The sequence below is a fragment of the Panthera onca genome, chromosome A3 (genome assembly GCF_046562875.1).
Source record: "Panthera onca isolate mPanOnc1 chromosome A3, mPanOnc1 haplotype 2, whole genome shotgun sequence".
NCBI classification, from domain to species: domain Eukaryota; kingdom Metazoa; phylum Chordata; class Mammalia; order Carnivora; family Felidae; genus Panthera; species Panthera onca.
The window spans coordinates 96,842,488-96,861,944 of NC_138341.1; the positions used below are offsets into that span (position 1 = coordinate 96,842,488).

General features: G+C 41.6%; 1 protein-coding gene across 7 annotated transcripts in view; it reads left to right on the forward strand.

The window, feature by feature from the left end:
• DZANK1 (double zinc ribbon and ankyrin repeat domains 1) overlaps positions 1-19,457 on the forward strand; it is a 78,413-nt gene that overhangs the window by 31,212 nt on the left and 27,744 nt on the right. For all 7 annotated transcript variants that reach the window (XM_060611349.3, XM_060611327.3, XM_060611321.3 and 4 more), the window contains 3 exons: positions 4,923-5,040; positions 9,697-9,810; positions 17,656-17,748. In XM_060611349.3, coding sequence (XP_060467332.2) covers positions 4,923-5,040; positions 9,697-9,810; positions 17,656-17,748 — 325 coding nt within the window. The remainder of the gene's footprint in view (positions 1-4,922; positions 5,041-9,696; positions 9,811-17,655; positions 17,749-19,457) is intronic.

Sequence of the window (19,457 nt, forward strand, 5' to 3'; positions counted from 1 at the left end):
CTTATTAAGAATTTTTGCATCCATATTCATCAGGGATATTGGCCTGTAGTTCTCTTTTTTTACTGGGTCTCTGTCTGGTTTAGGAATCAAAGTAATACTGGCTTCATAGAATGAGTCTGGAAGTTTTCCTTCCCTTTCTATTTCTTGGAATAGCTTGAGAAGGATAGGTATTATCTCTGCTTTAAATGTCTGGTAGAACTCCCCTGGGAAGCCATCTGGTCCTGGACTCTTATTTGTTGGGAGATTTTTGATAACCGATTCAATTTCTTCGCTGGTTATGGGTCTGTTCAAGCTTTCTATTTCCTCCTGATTGAGTTTTGGAAGAGTGTGGGTGTTTAGAAATTTGTCCATTTCTTCCAGGTTGTCCAATTTGCTGGCATATAATTTTTCATAGTATTCTCTGATAATTGTTTGTATCTCTGAGGGATTGGTTGTAATCATTCCATTTTCATTCATGATTTTATCTATTTGGGTCATCTCCCTTTTCTTTTTGAGAAGCCTGGCTAGAGGTTTGTCAATTTTGTTTATTTTTTCAAAAAACCAACTCTTGGTTTCGTTGATCTGCTCTACAGTTTTTTTAGATTCTATATTGTTTATTTCTGCTCTGATCTTTATTATTTCTCTTCTTCTGCTGGGTTTAGGCTGCCTTTGCTGTTCTGCTTCTATTTCCTTTAGGTGTGCTGTTAGATTTTGTATTTGGGATTTTTCTTGTTTCTTGAGATAGGCCTGGATTGCAATGTATTTTCCTCTCAGGACTGCCTTCGCTGCATCCCAAAGCGTTTGGATTGTTGTATTTTCATTTTCGTTTGTTTCCATATATATTTTAATTTCTTCTCTAATTGCCTGGTTGACCCACTCATTCGTTAGTAGGGTGTTCTTTAACCTCCATGCTTTTGGAGGTTTTCCAGACTTTTTCCTGTGGTTGATTTCAAGCTTCATAGCATTGTGGTCTGAAAGTATGCATGGTATAATTTCAATTCTTGTAAACTTATGAAGGGCTGTTTTGTGACCCAGTATATGATCTATCTTGGAGAATGTTCCATGTGCACTCGAGAAGAAAGTATATTCTGTTGCTTTGGGATGCAGAGTTCTAAATATATCTGTCAAGTCCATCTGATCCAATGTATCATTCATGGCCCTTGTTTCTTTATTGACTGTGTGTCTAGATGATCTATCCATTTCTGTAAGTGGGGTGTTAAAGTCCCCTGCAATGACCACATTCTTATCAATAAGGTTGCTTATGTTTATGAGTAATTGTTTTATATATCTGGGGGCTCGGGTATTTGGCGCATAGACATTTATAATAGTTAGCTCTTCCTGGTGGATAGACCCTGTGATTATTATATAATGCCCTTCTTCATCTCTTGTTACAGCCTTTAATTTAAAGTCTAGTTTGTCTGATATAAGTATGGCTACTCCAGCTTTCTTTTGGCTTCCAGGAGCATGATAGATAGTTCTCCATCCCCTCACTCTCAATCTAAAGGTGTCCTCAGATCTAAAATGAGTCTCTTGTAGACAGAAAATAGATGGGTCTTGTTTTTTTATCCATTCTGATACCCTATGTCTTTTAGTTGGCGCATTTAATCCATTTACATTCAGTGTTATTATAGAAAGATACGGGTTTAGAGTCATTGTGATGTCTGTATGTTTTATGCTTGTAGTGATGTCTCTGGTACTTTGTCTCACAGGATCCCCCTTAGGATCTCTTGTAGGGCTGGTTTCGTGGTGACAAATTCCTTCAGTTTTTGTTTGTTTGGGAAGACCTTTATCTCTCCTTCTATTCTAAATGACAGACTTGCTGGATAAAGGATTCTCGGCTGCATATTTTTTCTGTTTAGCACACTGTAGATATCGTGCCAAGCCTTTCTGGCCTGCCAAGTTTCAAAGGAGAGATCAGTCACGAGTCTTATAGGTCTCCCTTTATATGTGAGGGCACGTTTATCCCTTGCTGCTTTCAGAATTTTCTCTTTATCCTTGTATTTTGCCAGTTTCACTATGATATGTCGTGCAGAAGATCGATTCAAGTTGCGTCTGAAGGGAGTTCTCTGTGCCTCTTGGATTTCAATGCCTTTTTCCTTCCCCAGTTCAGGGAAGTTCTCAGCTATAATTTGTTCAAGTACCCCTTCAGCACCTTTCCCTCTCTCTTCCTCCTCTGGGATATCAATTATGCGTATATTATTTTTTTTTAGTGTATCACTTAGTTCTCTAATTTTCCCCTCATACTCCTGGATTTTTTTATCTCTCTTTCTTTCAGCTTCCTCTTTCTCCATAACTTTATCTTCTAGTTCACCTATTCTCTCCTCTGCCTCTTCAAGCCGAGCTATCGTGGTTTCCATTTTGTTTTGCATTTCGTTTAAAGCGTTTTTCAGCTCCTCGTGACTGTTCCTTAGTCCCTCGATCTTTGTGGCAAGAGATTCTCTGCTGTCCTGTATACTGTTTTCAAGCCCAGCGATTAATTTTATGACTATTATTCTAAATTCACTTTCTGTTATATTATTTAAATCCTTTTTGATCAGTTCATTAGCTGTTGTTATTTCCTGGAGATTCTTCTGAGGGGAATTCTTCCGTTTGGTCATTTTGGAGAGTCCCTGGCGTGGTGAGGACCTGCAGGGCACTTCCCCTGTGCTGTGGTGTATAACTGGAGTTAGTGGGCGGGGCCGATGTCTGCCCCCAGCCCACTGCTGGGGCCACAGTCAGACTGGTGTGTGCCTTCTCTTCCCCTCTCCTAGGGGCGGGATTCACTGTGGGGTGGCGTGTCCCGTCTGGGCTACTTGCACACTGCCAGGCTTGTGTTGCTGGGGATCTGGCGTATTAGCTGGGGTGGGTAGGCAAGGTGCACGGGGGCTGGAGGGGCAGGCTTAGCTTGCTTCTCCTTAGGTGATCCACTTCAGGAGGAGCCCTGTGGCAGCGGGAGGGAGTCAGATCCGCTGCCGGAGGTTTGGCTCCGCAGAAGCACAGAGTTGGGTGTTTGCGCGGAGCGAGCAAGTTCCCTGGCAGGAACTGGTTCCCTTTGGGATTTTGGCTGGGGGATGGGCGGGGGAGATGGCGCTGGCGCCTTTGTTCCCCGCCAAGCTGAGCTCTGCCGTCCGGGGGCTCAGCAGCTCTCCCTCCCTTTGTCCTCCAGCCTTTCCGCTTTCCGAGCAGAGCTGTTAACTTATGACCTCCCAGACGCTAAGTCGCGCTTGCTGTCGGAACACAGTCTGTCCGGCCCCCTCCGCTTTTGCCAGCCAGACTCGGGGGCTCTGCTTGGCCGGTGAGCCGCCCCTCCGCCCCGGCTCCCGCCCGCCAGTCCGTGGAGCGCGCACCGCCTCGCCGCCCTTCCTACCCTCTTCTGTGGGCCTCTAGTCTGCGCTTGACTCCGGAGACTCCCTTCTGCTAATCCTCTGGCGGTTTTCTGGGTTCTTTAGGCAGGTGTAGGTGGAATCTAAGTGATCGGCAGGACGCGCTGTGAGCCCCGCGTCCTCCTACGCCGCCATCTTCCGGAACCTCTTAACAATTTTTTAAATGTTTATTTTGAGAGAGAGAAAGAGCGCATGCATGTGCGCTTGCGCACGTGAGCGGGGGAAGGGCAGAGAGAAGGAGAGAGAGAATCCCAGGCAGGCTCCACGCTTTCAGCACAGAGCCTGATGTGGGTCTCGATTTCATGAACTGTGAGATCATGATCTGAGCCAAAATCAAGAGTCGGTCACTTAACTGACTGAACCACCCAGGAGCACTCTCATTTTAACAAATTTTAAGTGTACAATTCAGTGGCATTAAGTACATTCACAATGTTGTGTAACCATCACCACTATCCATTTCCAGAACTTTTTCGTCACTCTAAATAGAACTCAGTTCCATTAAGCAGTAACTCCTTTACCCAATCCCTCCAGGCCCTGGCCAGCTCTGTTCTCCTTTCTGTGTCTATGAATTTGCCTATTCTAGTTACCTTAGGTAAATGAAATCAGACAATATTTGTTTTTTTTGTGTCTGACTTATTTTACTTAGTATAGTATTTTCAAAGTCTATCATGTTGTAGTATGTATCAGAATTTCATTCCATATTAAAGATGAAAAACAGTCCATTATGTATACACCAGAATTTGTTCATCCACTCATCTGTTGATGGGCATTTGAGCTGTTACCACCTTTTGACTATTATGAATAACGCTGCTTTGGACATTGGGGTACAAGTATCTGAGTCCCTGATTTCAATTCTTCTAGGACTAGAATTTTGATTTTATGGTAATTCTTTGTCCAATGTTTTGAGGAACTGCCACACTGCTTCCCACAGCAGTTACATCAGTTCACTTTCTACCGGAAATGCACGAGGGTTCCAATTTCTAACCATCCTCACCAATACTTGTATTTTCTATTTTTCTAATGGTTATCCTCATAGATATAAAGTGGTATTTCATGGTGGTTTTGATTTGCATTTTCCTTATGACAAGTGATGTTGAGCATTTTTATGACAACAGTGTTTCTTGGCCGTTTGTATATCTTCGTTGGGCAAGAAGTGGCCCTCCAGCGTGCCTGGTGAGAAGACATGGCACTTAGACTGGACTCAGAAGTCATGTAGCAAGTCAGAAAAGTATAATTAATGTAGACATTACTGGAATTGCTGGGGCTCACACATGCCAGATCCTGTGTGATAGGACGAGTCTGAAGTGGGACCAAGGCTGCTGCTGAACTTCTGCCACTGTCAGGAAGTGAGGTAGCCAGGCCAGGTGAGGGGCACCAGTGGGTCCAGGTGGAAGGCCACTTTGTAATAAAATGACTGGAGAAGCATCTCCTGTCTTCAACTTGGTCCATAACCTTTGACAGTGGTCTACTCTTTGTTTTGCTTTTTATTTTCTAAAATGTTTGAACACTGTGAGATTTTCACCTGACTTCTAAATGTGAACCCTTCAGAACGTGGCCAATGAGGAACCTATTTTGTTGTAGGTGTGCCCACTGCCTGGCCCCCCGCCCATCTGACCCCTTTGCTCGCTTCTGTCAAGTATGCGGCTCTCCTGTCCCGCCCATATTTGGCTGTCGTCTCCCACCCCCAGAAGGAGCTCAGGTGAGCAGCAGAATCTTTAAAAATGCCTTTCGTTGGTTTATCTGATCTTTAATAGCAGCAGTAGCATTGTACCTGGGACACGTGATCCACAAACATAAATATTTGTTGAAAAAATTACTGGCAGGTTCATGCCTTACTATCCAGTCTCCTACTTCAGGATGGAAAACCCCAAAACCTTAAAAGTTGCCTTAGTTTCCATTCAAGAATGAAAAACCTTATTTGCAATGCCAGTGCAGGTGGCCTTACAGAAGCACAGGCTCAGAGGGAGACTGAAGCCTTATTGTTTCAATGATAAATAAGAATGGATAAATATGTATTTCCCACTCATGTGATATTTCAGTTCATGACCTGGGTACATTAAGGAAATATATTCTGGAAATAAATGGAGAGAGGTATTTGTTACAAGTCTGTATATCTATAAGATATATCGTTTTGTCCAAAGATGCTGTTTGTATAAGCTATAGATTGATCAGTTAAAAAGTTTTGGCTGTTAAGTGTAGATAATAATTGGTATTAACCTACTAATAAGTTTATAGTTAGTTAGAAAACATACTCAGTTTACTAACAATCAAAACCTTCATTGAAATGTATTATCTGTTATTCACTTGATTCTTTAGGGTTTTTTGGAGTAGGGTTTACAAAATGAAATAAAAGGACCTGTGATGTGGACTGAAAAATAACCATTTTTAAAAAGATAGTCACAAGAAAAAGCCACTAATTCAGTGGGGTCAAGCTGAGTTCTAGAATTAAGTTCTATCTTCAAGCAAAGGGTCAGAATCTAAACAGGTATCTTTTTATAATTTATTCTAATTCATTGCTCAAGACTATTGTAGAAGCTAATTTAATTTACTATAACATATTTGGAACTTCATAAAGAAGATAAAACAGCAAATAAAATATGAACAGCTTCTGTCAGTTTTAATTTTCCTTGCTTATATTCATTCGTCGGTGCAGCGTCCGTTCTTTTTCACTTGCCTGAAAACAGATTTTCAGAGCAGGGAGGATAAGTTGCCAGAGATTATAAATATTTTAAATGATGAGCTGAACTTTGAAACATCTATATTGTCCCCCAAAATAATATTTGTTAATATGCTGTAATATATAAACAGCTTTGTAATTTGAACTATTTATTAACTACTTATTGTGTCCTGCTCTCAGCTGGGTTTCTGGGATTCGAAGGGGTGGAGCCTCCTCCTGGCTCTTAGATCCAAGACACTCAGTCTCATAAGAGATGCAGAAGTCACCTTACAGCTCCAGGTCCTCCCTTCATTGTCCTGCCCTGTGAGTGCTGGAGCAGGACCCTTTATACATTTCTCCTGTGCCAGCTGGCTACGTGTTCATTTGTGTTAGTAGAGGGACATTGCTGCTGGAGGGACACTGCAGGAGAATGGGCTTGGCTTTTCTTTCTGGTTCCGGTATGCTTTACACTCTCTTTGCTCTGACGGTGCTCACTAACCTACAGGAACCCAGTTGTGCTGAACCCCAGTGAGTTTCGGGGGCACCCCATGGACAGCTGCTCAGTGAGTTTCACTGGCATGCCAGCCAGCTTCCAGATAGTCCTCAGGCATCCCAGTGGGCCGTTTGCCAGCGAGTTTCAGCAGCATGCCTGCACGTGGCTTCCCAGCATGTTCTACGGGCTCCCCAGAGGGAGATTTCCAAACAAGTTTCATTGGACTCTGTTTTTTGCTTCTTTTCTTGCCAGTTTGGGTCCATGTCACCCCAGTTGAACTTCCCCACCATCCAGTGGGTGACAGCTAAACTCCTTTCCTCCCCACTTACTTATCTTTTCTGTAACATATATTGTCCTACATATTACATCCATATACGTTATGAACTGAAAATGCAGTGTTACACAATCTTACATCATTTAAAGATGAGAGAAGATGTTTATGCACTCATTTATATTTACCCACGTATTTATGAAATCTGGTCTCTCATATCTTCTCTTTCCTGTGAACTCAAGTCATAATCTAGTGTCGCTTATTTTCAGCCTGGCAGACCTCCTTTGCTAAAGGCATGTGTGCTAGCTGTTTCTGCCTTTGTTTATCCGAGAACATTTACTTTGCATCCTCTTTTGAAAGATAGTTTTACTGGATGTAGAATTCTTGTGTGACAGTTATTTTTAATTTCAGCCCTTTGAACATATTATTCTCCTACATTCTGACCTCCGTGGTTTTTGATGTATGTGATAAGTCATTTTTTCTCTTGTTACTTTTAGGATTTTCTCTTTGACATTCAACAATTGTACTATATTGTGTCTAACTGTGGATTTTTTTGTGTCTATCTCTCTTGGGATTAATGTTTTTCTTCAAATATGGGAAGTTTTGGCTAGTATTGCTTCAGATTCTTATTCTGCCTCTTTCTCTCTCTCCCTTCCTTCTAGGACTTCTTTACATGTATGTTGATATGTTTTATGTTGTCTCACAGCTTGTTTGATAGTCTGTTTATTTTCTTCCATCCTTTTTCTCTCTGTTCTTCAGATCAGAAAATTTCTATTGTACTATATTCATGTTCATTGCTTCTTTCTTCTGTCTTCTCTGACCTGCTGTTGAATCCCTCTGGAGATTTTTTTTTTTTCCATTTCAGTTATTTTAATTTTTAACTCCACGTTTTAATATGATTGTTTTTAAAAAATAATTTCTATATCCTTATTTAGATTCCCTATTTTTCAGATCATTGTCATCATACTTTCTTTAATCTTTTAAATATGGTTTCCTTTAGTTCTTTTTGACATTTCTGTAATAGCTGTTTTGAAATCTTTGCCAAATCCAACTGTTTGGCTTTTTTTTTTTCCTTCTCCCTGATTATAGGTCACACTTTCTTGGTTTTTGCATACCTCATATTTTTTCTTGAATTCTGGAGATTTTAGATTATATAATATATCGTAACAATTCTGGATTCTGACTTTTTCTCCTAGTGTTTTTTTTTTCTTTTCTTTTTTTGTTTTGTTTTGTTTTGTTGTTGTTTACTGGGATTAAATTTTTCATGTTTGTCTCCCCTAAAATGTATGGCCACTGATATCAGGTATTTATTTATTTATTTATTCATTCATTCATTCATTCATTCATTTATTTATTTATTTATAAGTCTGGATCACCCCTGGGTCTGCATAGCTTAGAGCTCAACTGAATGTTGGCCAGAAGTTGTGCTCAAATACCTTAGTCCTGTAAGGCTTCCACTCTCTGCTGAGGGATCTGTGTGTGGGCTGGACCTAACATTCAAGCTTCAGGCTGTTTACAAGTCTGCCCCAGCTTTTACTTTATGCTGAACTCCCTTGAATCTCCGTGTATAGCCTCCATCAGCCAGAGATGTGTTAGTGGCTTACGTTCACTCTGGTTTATGCCACACATGTGCATATCCTCCACTCAACTAAGGGTATATGGGGAGCTTCTCAAACCCCCTATATTTGACCTTCTTCCTGGAACTCTCTGTTAAATCCCTAGCTAGTTGCCTCAAACAGGACCATGATTTCAGGCTAGTAGAGCCACTGGCCCTCCATGTTTGCTTGCCACTAAGACTGTCATCTGAACAGTCCTCCAAATCAAGTGAGCCCTGCCTATCAGCAGCTGCTGGTTTCTGCAGTCTGTTCTGCCCCAGTGAGGCTACCACACTAACAGAGCTGAGGGAGGGTGGGGATAGCCTCAAGCAGAAACCATGTAGACTTGTAGTGTTTTTATCTGAAATTCACCGCTTTTCAGTTTCTTGTGTGCCTTTGGTGACTTTCAGAGTCTGAAATGATTGTATTTTGTATCCAAAATGGCAGTTTTATCCAACTTTTTTTTTTCTAAGTTTTTATTTATTTATATTGAGAGAGAGAGAGAGAAAGCACAAGCAGGGGAGGGGCAGGGAAACACAAGAGAACAATAATCCCAAGCAGGATCCACACCGTCAGTGTTGAGCCTGATATGGGCTCGAACTCTCGAACCCTGAGATCATGACCTGAACTGAAGTCGGATGCTTAACTGACTGAACCTCCAGGCTCCCCAGTTTTATCCAACTTTATAATTGCTTTTTGGAGAGAGGATCTGTGGGCTTCCTTACTCCACTGTGCTTATAAGGAGTGTCTGGGTGTCTCAGTTGGTTAAGCATCTGACTCTTAATTTCAGTTCAGGTCATGATCTCATGGTCCATGGATTCGAGCCCTGCATCAGGCTCCACACTGGTTGGGATTCTCTCCTTCTCTCTCTCTGCTCTCCCCTGCTCACACACACTCTCTCTCAAAATAAACTTGAAAAAAAGAGATATTTTTTCCTTTTTAAAAAAATTGTTTTTAAATTTGTTTATTTTGAGAGACAAAAGAGTGCATTCACATGAGTGAGGGAGGGACACAGAATCCCGAGTAGGCTCTGCACTGTCATCACAGAGCCTGACATGGGGCTCGAACTCACAAACTGCAAGATCATGACCTGAGCCTAGATCAAGAGTCACACACTTGTCCGACTGAGCCACCCAGGTGTCCCAAAGATATCTTATCTTTTCTGTTTTTCACACGCCTGTTTTCCACAATAAACATTTTTTACTCACAAAAGAAACAAAATTAGATTAAAGGTAATTATTTTAAAGCATTTTTTACAAAAGCAAATCAAATCTTATATTCTAAGATCTACTTATACCTTCGGTTTTTGCATTCCAAGACAAACCTCTTTCTTTGTGCAGATGGGCTTATGTGCAGAGTGTGGAAACATGGTGCCCATGAATACTCCCATCTGTGTGGTGTGTGAGGCCTCTCTTACTCTACAGCTGCAGCCACAGGCCAGCCTCCGCTTGAAGGTAATGAAACGTGATTCTGTAAAAGCATGAATAAAATATACGGAAAATGATATTAAGCAGTTAAATGTCTTTAGCTGGTGGAGTTGGTGAACAATTGATAAACTAATATCTGTGAACAAAATCCATTCTAATGGTTGGGAACGCATGCTGCCCAACAGTTTGACCTGCCAATAGGATCTATAATGTAAGAGAGATACAAGGCAATGTGTTCCCTGAACCTGGATTTGAAGGCCAAAATGCATACAGCTAACTTAGACAATTTTTTTAAGAGTTTATTTTTTTTTAAGTTTATCTATTGATTTTGAGGTGGGAGGGGCAGAGAGAGAGAGAATCTCAAGCAGACTCCACACTGTCCACACTGTGGAGCCCGATGCAGGGCCCGAATTCACAAACCATGAGATCATGACCTTGAGCCGAAATCAAGAGCTGGTTGTTTAACCGACTAAGCCACCCAGGCGCCCCAACTTAGACAGTCTTTTACTTTATGTATTTAAACTTGAACATTGCAATTAAGAACTTTTACTCATGTCCTTAAAATTGCTTTATGCTCTTATTCGCTTTATTTGTTTATGGGCCCCTGTTATACAGAAAAGAATAATTATAGTCATATGGATGAAAAACAAGAGTCAAAAAAAAAAGTTAAATATCATCATCATATATATTCAGAAAACTTTGCTAGACAATGTCATACCATGAAAATATTTTTGGTAGAATCACTAAGCATACAACTGTATCTTTTCTCCATTTTTCAATGTATAGTCCCATTCACCTTCTCTTTAATCTCAAGTAAATGACACTATAGAATAAAATAGATTTAACAAAGAGAATTTGAGGCATAAAAAAGCAAGCATTTTTAGTAATAAGGAAAATGCATAGATTTAATGTCAGTTGAAATAGTAACACTCCTAAGTCACTTTGCGGATTTTCATTTGGGCAAATGGAGAAAAGGCAAATCCACTTTTTCTTCTACCTCCAAGCTCCCCTTCACTCTGAAAGTTTTTTTTTTTTAATTTGATAAGAAGTTGTTTATTAATACACTCTGAATATACTTAATATTTATTTTATGCCACTAATATGAGATAAAATGTTTAAACGTATTTATTAAAGTTTTGTAAAAATTTTATAATAAGGGGACTTTGGATACTGAGGAAATTCTGAATCTCTATTTGCCGCTCTGCTTAAGGATTCTTGACTGAGATAACCACATCTTTTTTACTTTTTCTAACCATTCAGCTATTTACTCCCCAAATGATCCTCTTTCCTCTCCTAGACATTCTTGAATTGGACATGCCTGCCTGCACTCTCAAGATTTCTCTCATTTTCTCTGCTAAGTTTTGTTGTTTTTTTTTTTTTTTTTTTAGGACTTTTTTTTTTTTATGAAATTTATTGTCAAATTGGTTTCCATACAACATCCAGTGCTCATCCCAACAGGTACCCTCAATACCCATCACCCACCCACCCCTCCCTCCCACCCCCCATAAACCCTCAGTTTGTTCTCAGTTTTTAGGAGTCTCTTATGTTTTGGCTCCCTCCCTCTCTAACCATTTTGTTTTTCTTCTTCCCCTCCCCCATGGTCTTCTGTTAAGTTTCTCAGGACCCACATAGGAGTGAAAACATATGGAATCTGTCCTTCTCTGTATGACTTATTTCACTTAGCATAACACTCTCCAGTTCCATCCACGTTGCTACAAAAAGCCATATTTCATTCTTTCTCCTTGCCACGTAGTATTCCATTGTGTATATAAAGCGCAATTTTTTTATCCATTCGTCAGTTGATGGACATTTAGGCTCTGAAAGGTTTTTAAGTATTCCAAGCAGTGCAAGCCTTCAGAAATGAGGTGTGGAAGAACTGGCTGGGCCAAGGTCAGGTAGATGAAAATTTACTAATTTTTTTGTTGGATGGATGGAGAGGGGAGTGGTAAGAGCCTGAGGTATTATAGTCAGTGGATACTCACTTTAGGGTCCCTTGAATAGTAAAGATTGAGGGAAGGGGTCTGAGGAAGGAGTAGTCTCCAGGGGTCACAGGCATTCAGGCCTAGTCTGAGGCTGCTGGCATCCCTCACCATGGTGCAGCCATGAAACTTCCTTCAACTGTTTTTCTGAGTTCTGCCTTGCACCTCCGGTATGAACCCTCATGCGCTGAAGGGATTTTTCAAAGACACCTTCGATGTGACTTTTCCTCAGCGTGCTGCTTCCTGGACCACTCTCTGGTCCTCTGCACCCAACGTTCCCCGGGCTCTGATCCCTGGACCCACTGCCCCTGTGCCTGCACACACTTGCAGTGGTGGAGGTGGCAGTCGTGGTGGGTGGGTGGGGGCACAGAGAGAGAATTCACTCACTCTTACCAGGGGCTGGGGCCAGGGATAGCTTTTAAAAGGGGGTGTCATCCGAGGGATATCGTGGGAGGCACAAGCGTTTGCCAGATGGGGAAGGGATGGGACAAAGAAAAGTGGCTTGTGTGTATAAGCATGTGTGTGTTGGCAGTGGGGTGGAGTAGAGGGCATTCTAGGAAGATGTCCAGAGACTGGAAACTGCAGGGTGTGCTTCAAAACTCTGTAAACAGTTTGGTTTTGTTGAGCTGCAGAAATGCTGGGGGTGCTGTGGGCTGTGCAAGATGGCGCCTTTTTTTTTTTTTTTAATTTTTTTTTTTAACGTTTTATTTATTTTTGAGACAGAGAGAGACAGAGCATGAACGGGGGAGGGGCAGAGAGAGAGGGAGACACAGAATCGGAAGCAGGCTCCAGGCTCTGAGCCATCAGCCCAGAGCCCGACGCGGGGCTCGAACTCAGGGACCGCGAGATCCTGACCTGAGCTGAAGTCGGCCGCTTAACCGACTGAGCCACCCAGGCGCCCCAAGATGGCGCCTTCTCTACCATACTTAGCAGCTCAGATTTCTCCCAGTGCACCCTGAAGGGTTGAAAGCAGGGACAGGATTTAATCAGGCTTGATTTTCTAGAGAGACTTTTATCACCGTAACATCTGATCTTAAAGGAAAATTCCCGATTTTTATGGCCAATCAGTATTGCTGCCTCTACTCACAGGATACCTGTTTGGAAACCCTGGGCTGAGAATCTGCATCCCAGAGGCTTTCCCAAGTGTTACAAGGGCAGTGGATTTTTTTTTTTTAATTTTTTAATGTTTATTTATTTTTGAGACAGAGAGACAGAGCATGAACGGGGGAGGGTCAGAGAGAGGGAGACACAGAATCTGAAACAGGCTCCAGGCTCTGAGCTTTCAGCACAGAGCCCGACGCGGGGCTCGAACCCACGGACCATGAGATCATGACCTGAGCCGAAGTCGGCCGCTTAACTGACTGAGCCACCCAGGCACCCCAAGGGCAGTGGATTTTTAGAAAACATTTTCACCCAGAGAGGCACCTCCAAGGTCAGTGGGAATTCCTGTTGTTGACAGAAGCCAACAGCCTTACCTTCCCCAAGGCACCAGCAGGGACTGTTATTTTTGTGTTGTTCTCCATCTCACTCCACATAGTGCACGAAGCATCATCCATCCTCTTCCTGCCCACAGTCTGCTGCTACGGACCGATCTTCTGTTGATTTAAAGGACTTGTCAATGCTGAGGGATGTATATATATATATATATATATATATATATATATATATATATATATATATTTTTTTTTTTTTTTTTTTTTTCTGCCAAGATTAGAAGCTATAGTAGCAGAAGTTTCTCCATTTACTCTCTGGCACAGTTGCCTATATTTCAGAATAAGAGAGGATTTTACACTTTTAAAAATTCTCTAATTTTTTGTAACAAGTGAAATAGTCCCAAGATATACAAAGAAGTGCATAATTTCCCCACCCACCTCTATTTCTATCCTCCAGAAATAACTGATGATAATAAATACCCTTCTATGTATTTTTTAGAATGCACAGAAACATGCATATATATTCACACATTTGGATTTGGATTTGTTTTGGTTTTTATTTATTTATTATTTTAGAGGTGGGGAGGGGCAGAGAGAGAGAGAGAGAGAGAGGGAGGGAGGGAGAGGGAGAGGGAGAATCTTAAGCAGGCTCCACGCTCAGTGCAATGGCCTGGTATGGGGCTCAATCTCATGACCCTGGGATCGTGACCCGAGCCGAAATCAGGAGTAAAATGCTCAACTGACTGAGCCACCCAGGCACCCCTTGTTTTGCTTTTTAAACAAATGTATCCCACTGGCCATTCTCTAAAGTTAAAAATTAATTTGAGCATCTCGTATTTCACCAGAATACGTGAGCTTTCCTTTACCAAGAGATCATCAGTTTTCTTGGGACTCCAACTAGCAATATATAGCATACCTCCAGGTCTCCAGTCACATTGGGTTCCCAAAATCTGAGAGGCTTAGGGCAGGGATCCTCTTGAAGTTATTAGTGAAAAAGTTCTGATGATTCACATGACTGGGGCAGCTACCTCCTTATGGGACCCCCACCTCTGACACAATGATTTGGGGCTGAAGCCAGTGTGACCACAGCTCTGCATCAAGCAGAACTTTAGCTTGGCATCTGTTACAAGATCCACTTTGAGCTGAAGTTTGCAATGACCTACTACATTCTTCCTCACTTCATTTTGTCAAAGCCTTTCATCTAGATCAGAAAATTATTCTTATCTTCCAGCTACTTCGCAAGGAAAAATTTTACCCCAGTAACTGACTGGGTCCACCAAATTGCTTAGAACCATTCAACTAGACATACTGCAAATGCTGTGGGTGAGGAGGCCAATGAAGTATTGACTTTTAAAAAAAAGGCCTCATTATAGATGTGTGGCATCTTCTTTAAGGTAGTCTGATGGTGGCCTCAATTCCAAGTCATCCCTATCGACATCTATGAGTTAGTGATTATGATGTAAAATTATTTCTATCTGTGGGTTATGGTCACTGTTCTTCAAGGAAGTGAGCCATGACATGTATTAAAAAGCCACCACCAAAACCATTAGAAACACCGTCTATGCTTATTGGACCTGATAACAGTAAGGTAGACTGGTACTTTGTCTTGGTAGTGTCTCTGAAGGGAGAAGGCAGGGGAAGGTATTTATAGGATTTTAGTGATGCACCTGGGTGATTGCTGAGTATTCTCTCTCTCTCTCTCTCTCTCTCTCTACCTCTCCCCTGTGCACACACTCTCTCTCTCTCAAATAAATAAAACTACAATTAAAAAAAAATCTAAGGGAGTTTTGCAAGGCAGGGTTGGGATAGGGCAGAGTTAGTTTGGATTGGGCAAAGTTGTGACATGCTAGTTTTAAATTTAGTTTATTTAAAGAAATTTTTTTAAATGTTTATTTATTTTTGAGAGAGACAGAGACAGAATATGAGTGGGTTAGGGGCAGAGAGAGAGGGAGACACAGAATCTGAAGCAGACTCCAGGCTCTGAGCTCTCAGCACAGAGCCCAACGCGGGGCTCGAACTCACAAGCTGTGAGATCATGACCTGAGCTGCAGTTGGACGCTCAACCAACTGAGCCACCCAGGTGCCCCTAAAAATAGTTTATTTAAATAAAACTTTAATATACTTAAGGTGATGATGTTTTAATATACACGTACATAGTGAAATAATTACTCCAGTCAAGCTAATTAACATATCCATCTCTGTATAGTAGAAATTTGCTAAGAGAGTAGATTCTGGTGTTACCAGGTCACATGCACATGTGCACACGTGAATGCACACAAACAAATGTTAACAATGTGAAGATATACTGATTTTGGATTGTGGGTCCTGCAAGGTGAGGGTCTTGAGGTAAGCTGTTGGACTTAATAAGTAAGCAGTTTTACTGGTTTACACTCTTTCCAGAATATTTCCTGCAGCAAACAGCTATGTTATTTTTGTTTGATCTTAGTATTTTTTTTAACACAGGGACAAGAAATTTGATTCACTTCTCAACAAGTGTCACCAGATCTTTTCTGAGGCAACATGTTCAGGAAGATCACAGCCTTAAATCTCACAGAAAAGCTCTGGCAGCTGTAGATCATGCTACAGAGACTTTAAGCAACTTTGAAAAATGCTGGAACCAGGGAGTGTCAGGATCCATTGAGAGCAAGTCTGTGATCCTCTGCCATTTTGAATAGCAGTCAGCCGGCCATTTGCACATTAGGAGTTCTTTGAGTTGCAAGAACTTGGAATCTTCTACTAGAGTGGAATTAACCAGGCTTGGAAAGGTCAGGGACTTCAGAGCCTTCCTAGTGGCATTGGAACTAAAACCTTGGGAGTTGGATTTCCTTTCTCTTAATGGTCTTCTTTGCCTGTCGAGCTTCAGAACACATGGTGTCAGTTTCAGGACACCTGGGAAATGTAGACACTGGAGTAGAAAGGAACATTTGTGTGCCACTGGTCATTGATAATTGAAGGGAATAGTATCCTGATAGTGCAGAATGGTCCAGTGACTGAACAGCTGTTAGCAAACCTCTGATAGCTGAACTCTAGTTAGACTATTTTAGTCTTTCTTTTCTTTTCCTTTCTTTCTTTCCTCCTTTCTTTGTTCCCCCCTCCTTCTTTCTTTTTCTTTCTTTCTTTCCTTCCTTCCTTCCTTCCTTCCTTCCTTCCTTCCTTCTCTTTCCTCCCCTCTCCCCCTCCCTCCCTTCCTCTCTCTCTCCCTCTGTCCCTTCATCCCTTCCATTTTCTGCATTGCAACCTATCCTCAGTTTCCTGACTTGGAAAGTTGCACTTACCATTTATTTTCTTTTTTCTTTTTTAAAAAAACTTTTTAACATTTATTCATTTTTGAGAGACAGAGCACGAGCGGAGGAGGGGCAGAGAGAGAGAGGGAGACGCAGCATCCAAAGCAAGCTCCAGGCTCTGAGCTGCCAGCACAGAGCCCAATGCAGGGCTTGAACTGTGAGATCATGACCTGAGCCAAAGTCGGAAACTAACCCAACTGAACCACCCAGGTGCCCCATTACCATTTATTTTCTAAGATAGTCTTTTCATTTTTCCATTTCTGAGTGAGAAAGTACAGAGCAAACCTAAATTCATTAACATGAAGCCCCATGGGGTAAACCCCAGTCCAAGAGCTAGATTACTTATAATTTTTTTTTAAGTTTGTTTATTTTTTGAGAGAGAGAAAGAGACAGAGCATGGGAGGGACAGAGAGAAGGAGAGAGAATCCCAAGCAGACCCTGTGCTGTCAGTGTGGAGCTCAATGCAGGGCTTGAACCCACAAACTGAGATCATGACCTGAGCTGAAATCGAGAGTCTGACGCTTAACCGGCTGAGCCATCCAGGTGCCCCAAGAGTTAAATTGTTTGTAAATGCCTAGATCAGCTTTTGCTAGTCTTGGACTTTTGTGTTTATTGTTCAAGCCATAAGACAGAGAGCCAACAATCATGTTTTCCACATTGGGGGGGAAAAAAACTCAAAAAACTGACACATAATCAGTGTAAAATTTTGCATTTTAAGGCCAAATGAACACTCATTTTCAGTTTGTTTCTTCAATTTGGGTTTTGTTTCTTTTAAAATTATTTTCAGGGGGGCGCCTGGGTGGCTCAGTTGGTTGAGTGTCCGACTTCGGCTCAGGTCATGATCTCGTGGTCTGTGAGTTCGAGCCCCGCGTCGGGCTCTGTGCTGACAGCTCGGAGCCTGGAGCCAGGCTGTGTCTCCCTGTTTCTCTGCCCCTCCCCTGCTCATGCTCTGTCTCTCTCTTTCTGTCAAAAATAAATAAACATAAATAAATTTTTTTAATTATTTTCAAATTTCTGACACTGTTTATGTTGTAATAATTCCTAAACAAATCCTGAGTGTTAAAAAAAAAAAAAAAAGGCCAATAGATGGCTGATTGACTGAAAAGACTGCTCAAGGATTTCTTTGCATGGTTGTTTGCTCAGAGGAACATGTTTTTCTTATTCTTTCTTTTTAAGGAGAAAATAATCTGCCGCACCTGTGGCACAGGGAATCCAGCTCACCTGAAATACTGTGTCACCTGTGAGGGGGCCCTGCTGTCATCACAGGAGGTGGGTTGACTGCTTGTGTCAGTCCTATACTTAGTGGCTGCTAAATGTCTAGCGTTAATAAGAATGAAGAAATGCAACCTGCAGAGGAGGGAAGAAGTGGCAGAGTGGAGAAAACACTGAAAGCAACATTTCTCAACGTGGAGAGGACTTTCTATATTCACCAAAACAAAGTTGTTTTCAAAGTCTTAACTTCAGGGGGGGAGTCAATAAAATCAGCAATTTCTTACAACTTCACTTAGTAACTTTGCATGGAAGGCTGGCAGTAGCCAGTGGGAAAGTGGACCACTTATAATTCTTTCAAAGTCAGAAGTATGTCTTTTTTGACCGTGCCATGCTATCTTTTGAAATTGAGAGCCTGGTGGGTACCCATTTCTGGATTTTCTAGCAGCCTATTTTGAGTATTCAAAGTGAAGGAACAGGAGTATGGGCAACTTAAATACAGTGAATGGTTCCATTTAGGTGATTCGTTGTTTATCAGATGTTTCTGGTGAAGAGGAGGCTTTAAAAATGACTTCCAGGTGACTGTTGCCCTAGCCTAAAAATAGATACCAAAAAGAAGCTGGCATTTACTAGCCAACTTAGAAGAAAAACCTTGCTTCCTTGGGGCCATTGTATATATTTTTGAGTGTTTGGGGGTTTGTTCTCATCTCAGAGAGATTCCTTTGGAAATTGGACAGACGTGTGATGATTCTCATAGGGTCTGTAATATATGTAGATATAGAAATACATAGAACTCTAACATATAGGATGGAGGGAGAGGGATATGAACCAATGGTTGTAAGATTTCTGTATTTTATCTGATGAAGTACAGTAATAATTAGACTGTAAAAAGGTAAAAATCTATATTTTATGGGTTCCTGGGTGACTCAGTTGGTTAACCGTCCAACTCTTGATTTTGGCTCAGATCATGATCTCACGGTTCATGAGTTCAAACCCCACATTGGGCTCTGGGCTGACAGTGTGGAGCCTGCTTGATATTCTTCCTCTCTCTCTGCCCCTCCCCTGCTTGCACTCTGTCTCTCAAAAATAAATAAATAGGGGCGCCTGGGTGGCTCAGTCGGTTAAGCGTCCGACTTCAGCTCAGGTCACGATCTCACGGTCCGTGAGTTCGAGCCCCGCGTCGGGCTCTGGGCTGATGGCTCAGAGCCTGGAGCCTGCTTCCGATTCTGTGTCTCCCTCTCTCTCTGTCCCTCCCCCGTTCATGCCCTGTCTCTCTCTGTCTCAAAAATAAAATAAACGTTAAAAAAAAAAAAATACACTTGAAAAAAATCTATGTTTTAATCACTAGGGCAACTACTCAAAAAGAATGCCAAGAAATACAGAGAAAAAGCTAATGGGAAAATTCAAATATAATTCTAAAAAGTATTCAAATTACCCCCCCCCCCAAAAGAACAGGAAAGTAGGAACAAAGAAAACAAAACAAATAGGAAAAATACAAATCAAATAATGAAATGGTAAGTCAAAACCAAAACATCAATAATTACATTAAATTTTGTGGACCAAACATTTCATCGGAAGGTAGTGATTGTCACCATGGATTTCTATAAAAAGAAAAAACAGGGACTCCTGTGTGGCTCAGTTGGTTAAGCATCTGACTGTTGATCTCAGATCAGGTCTTAATCTCAGGGTCATGAGTTCAAGCCCTGCGCCAAAAGAAAAAAAGAAAAAACAACTCTGTGCAAGCCACAGACAAGACCTAACTATGTACA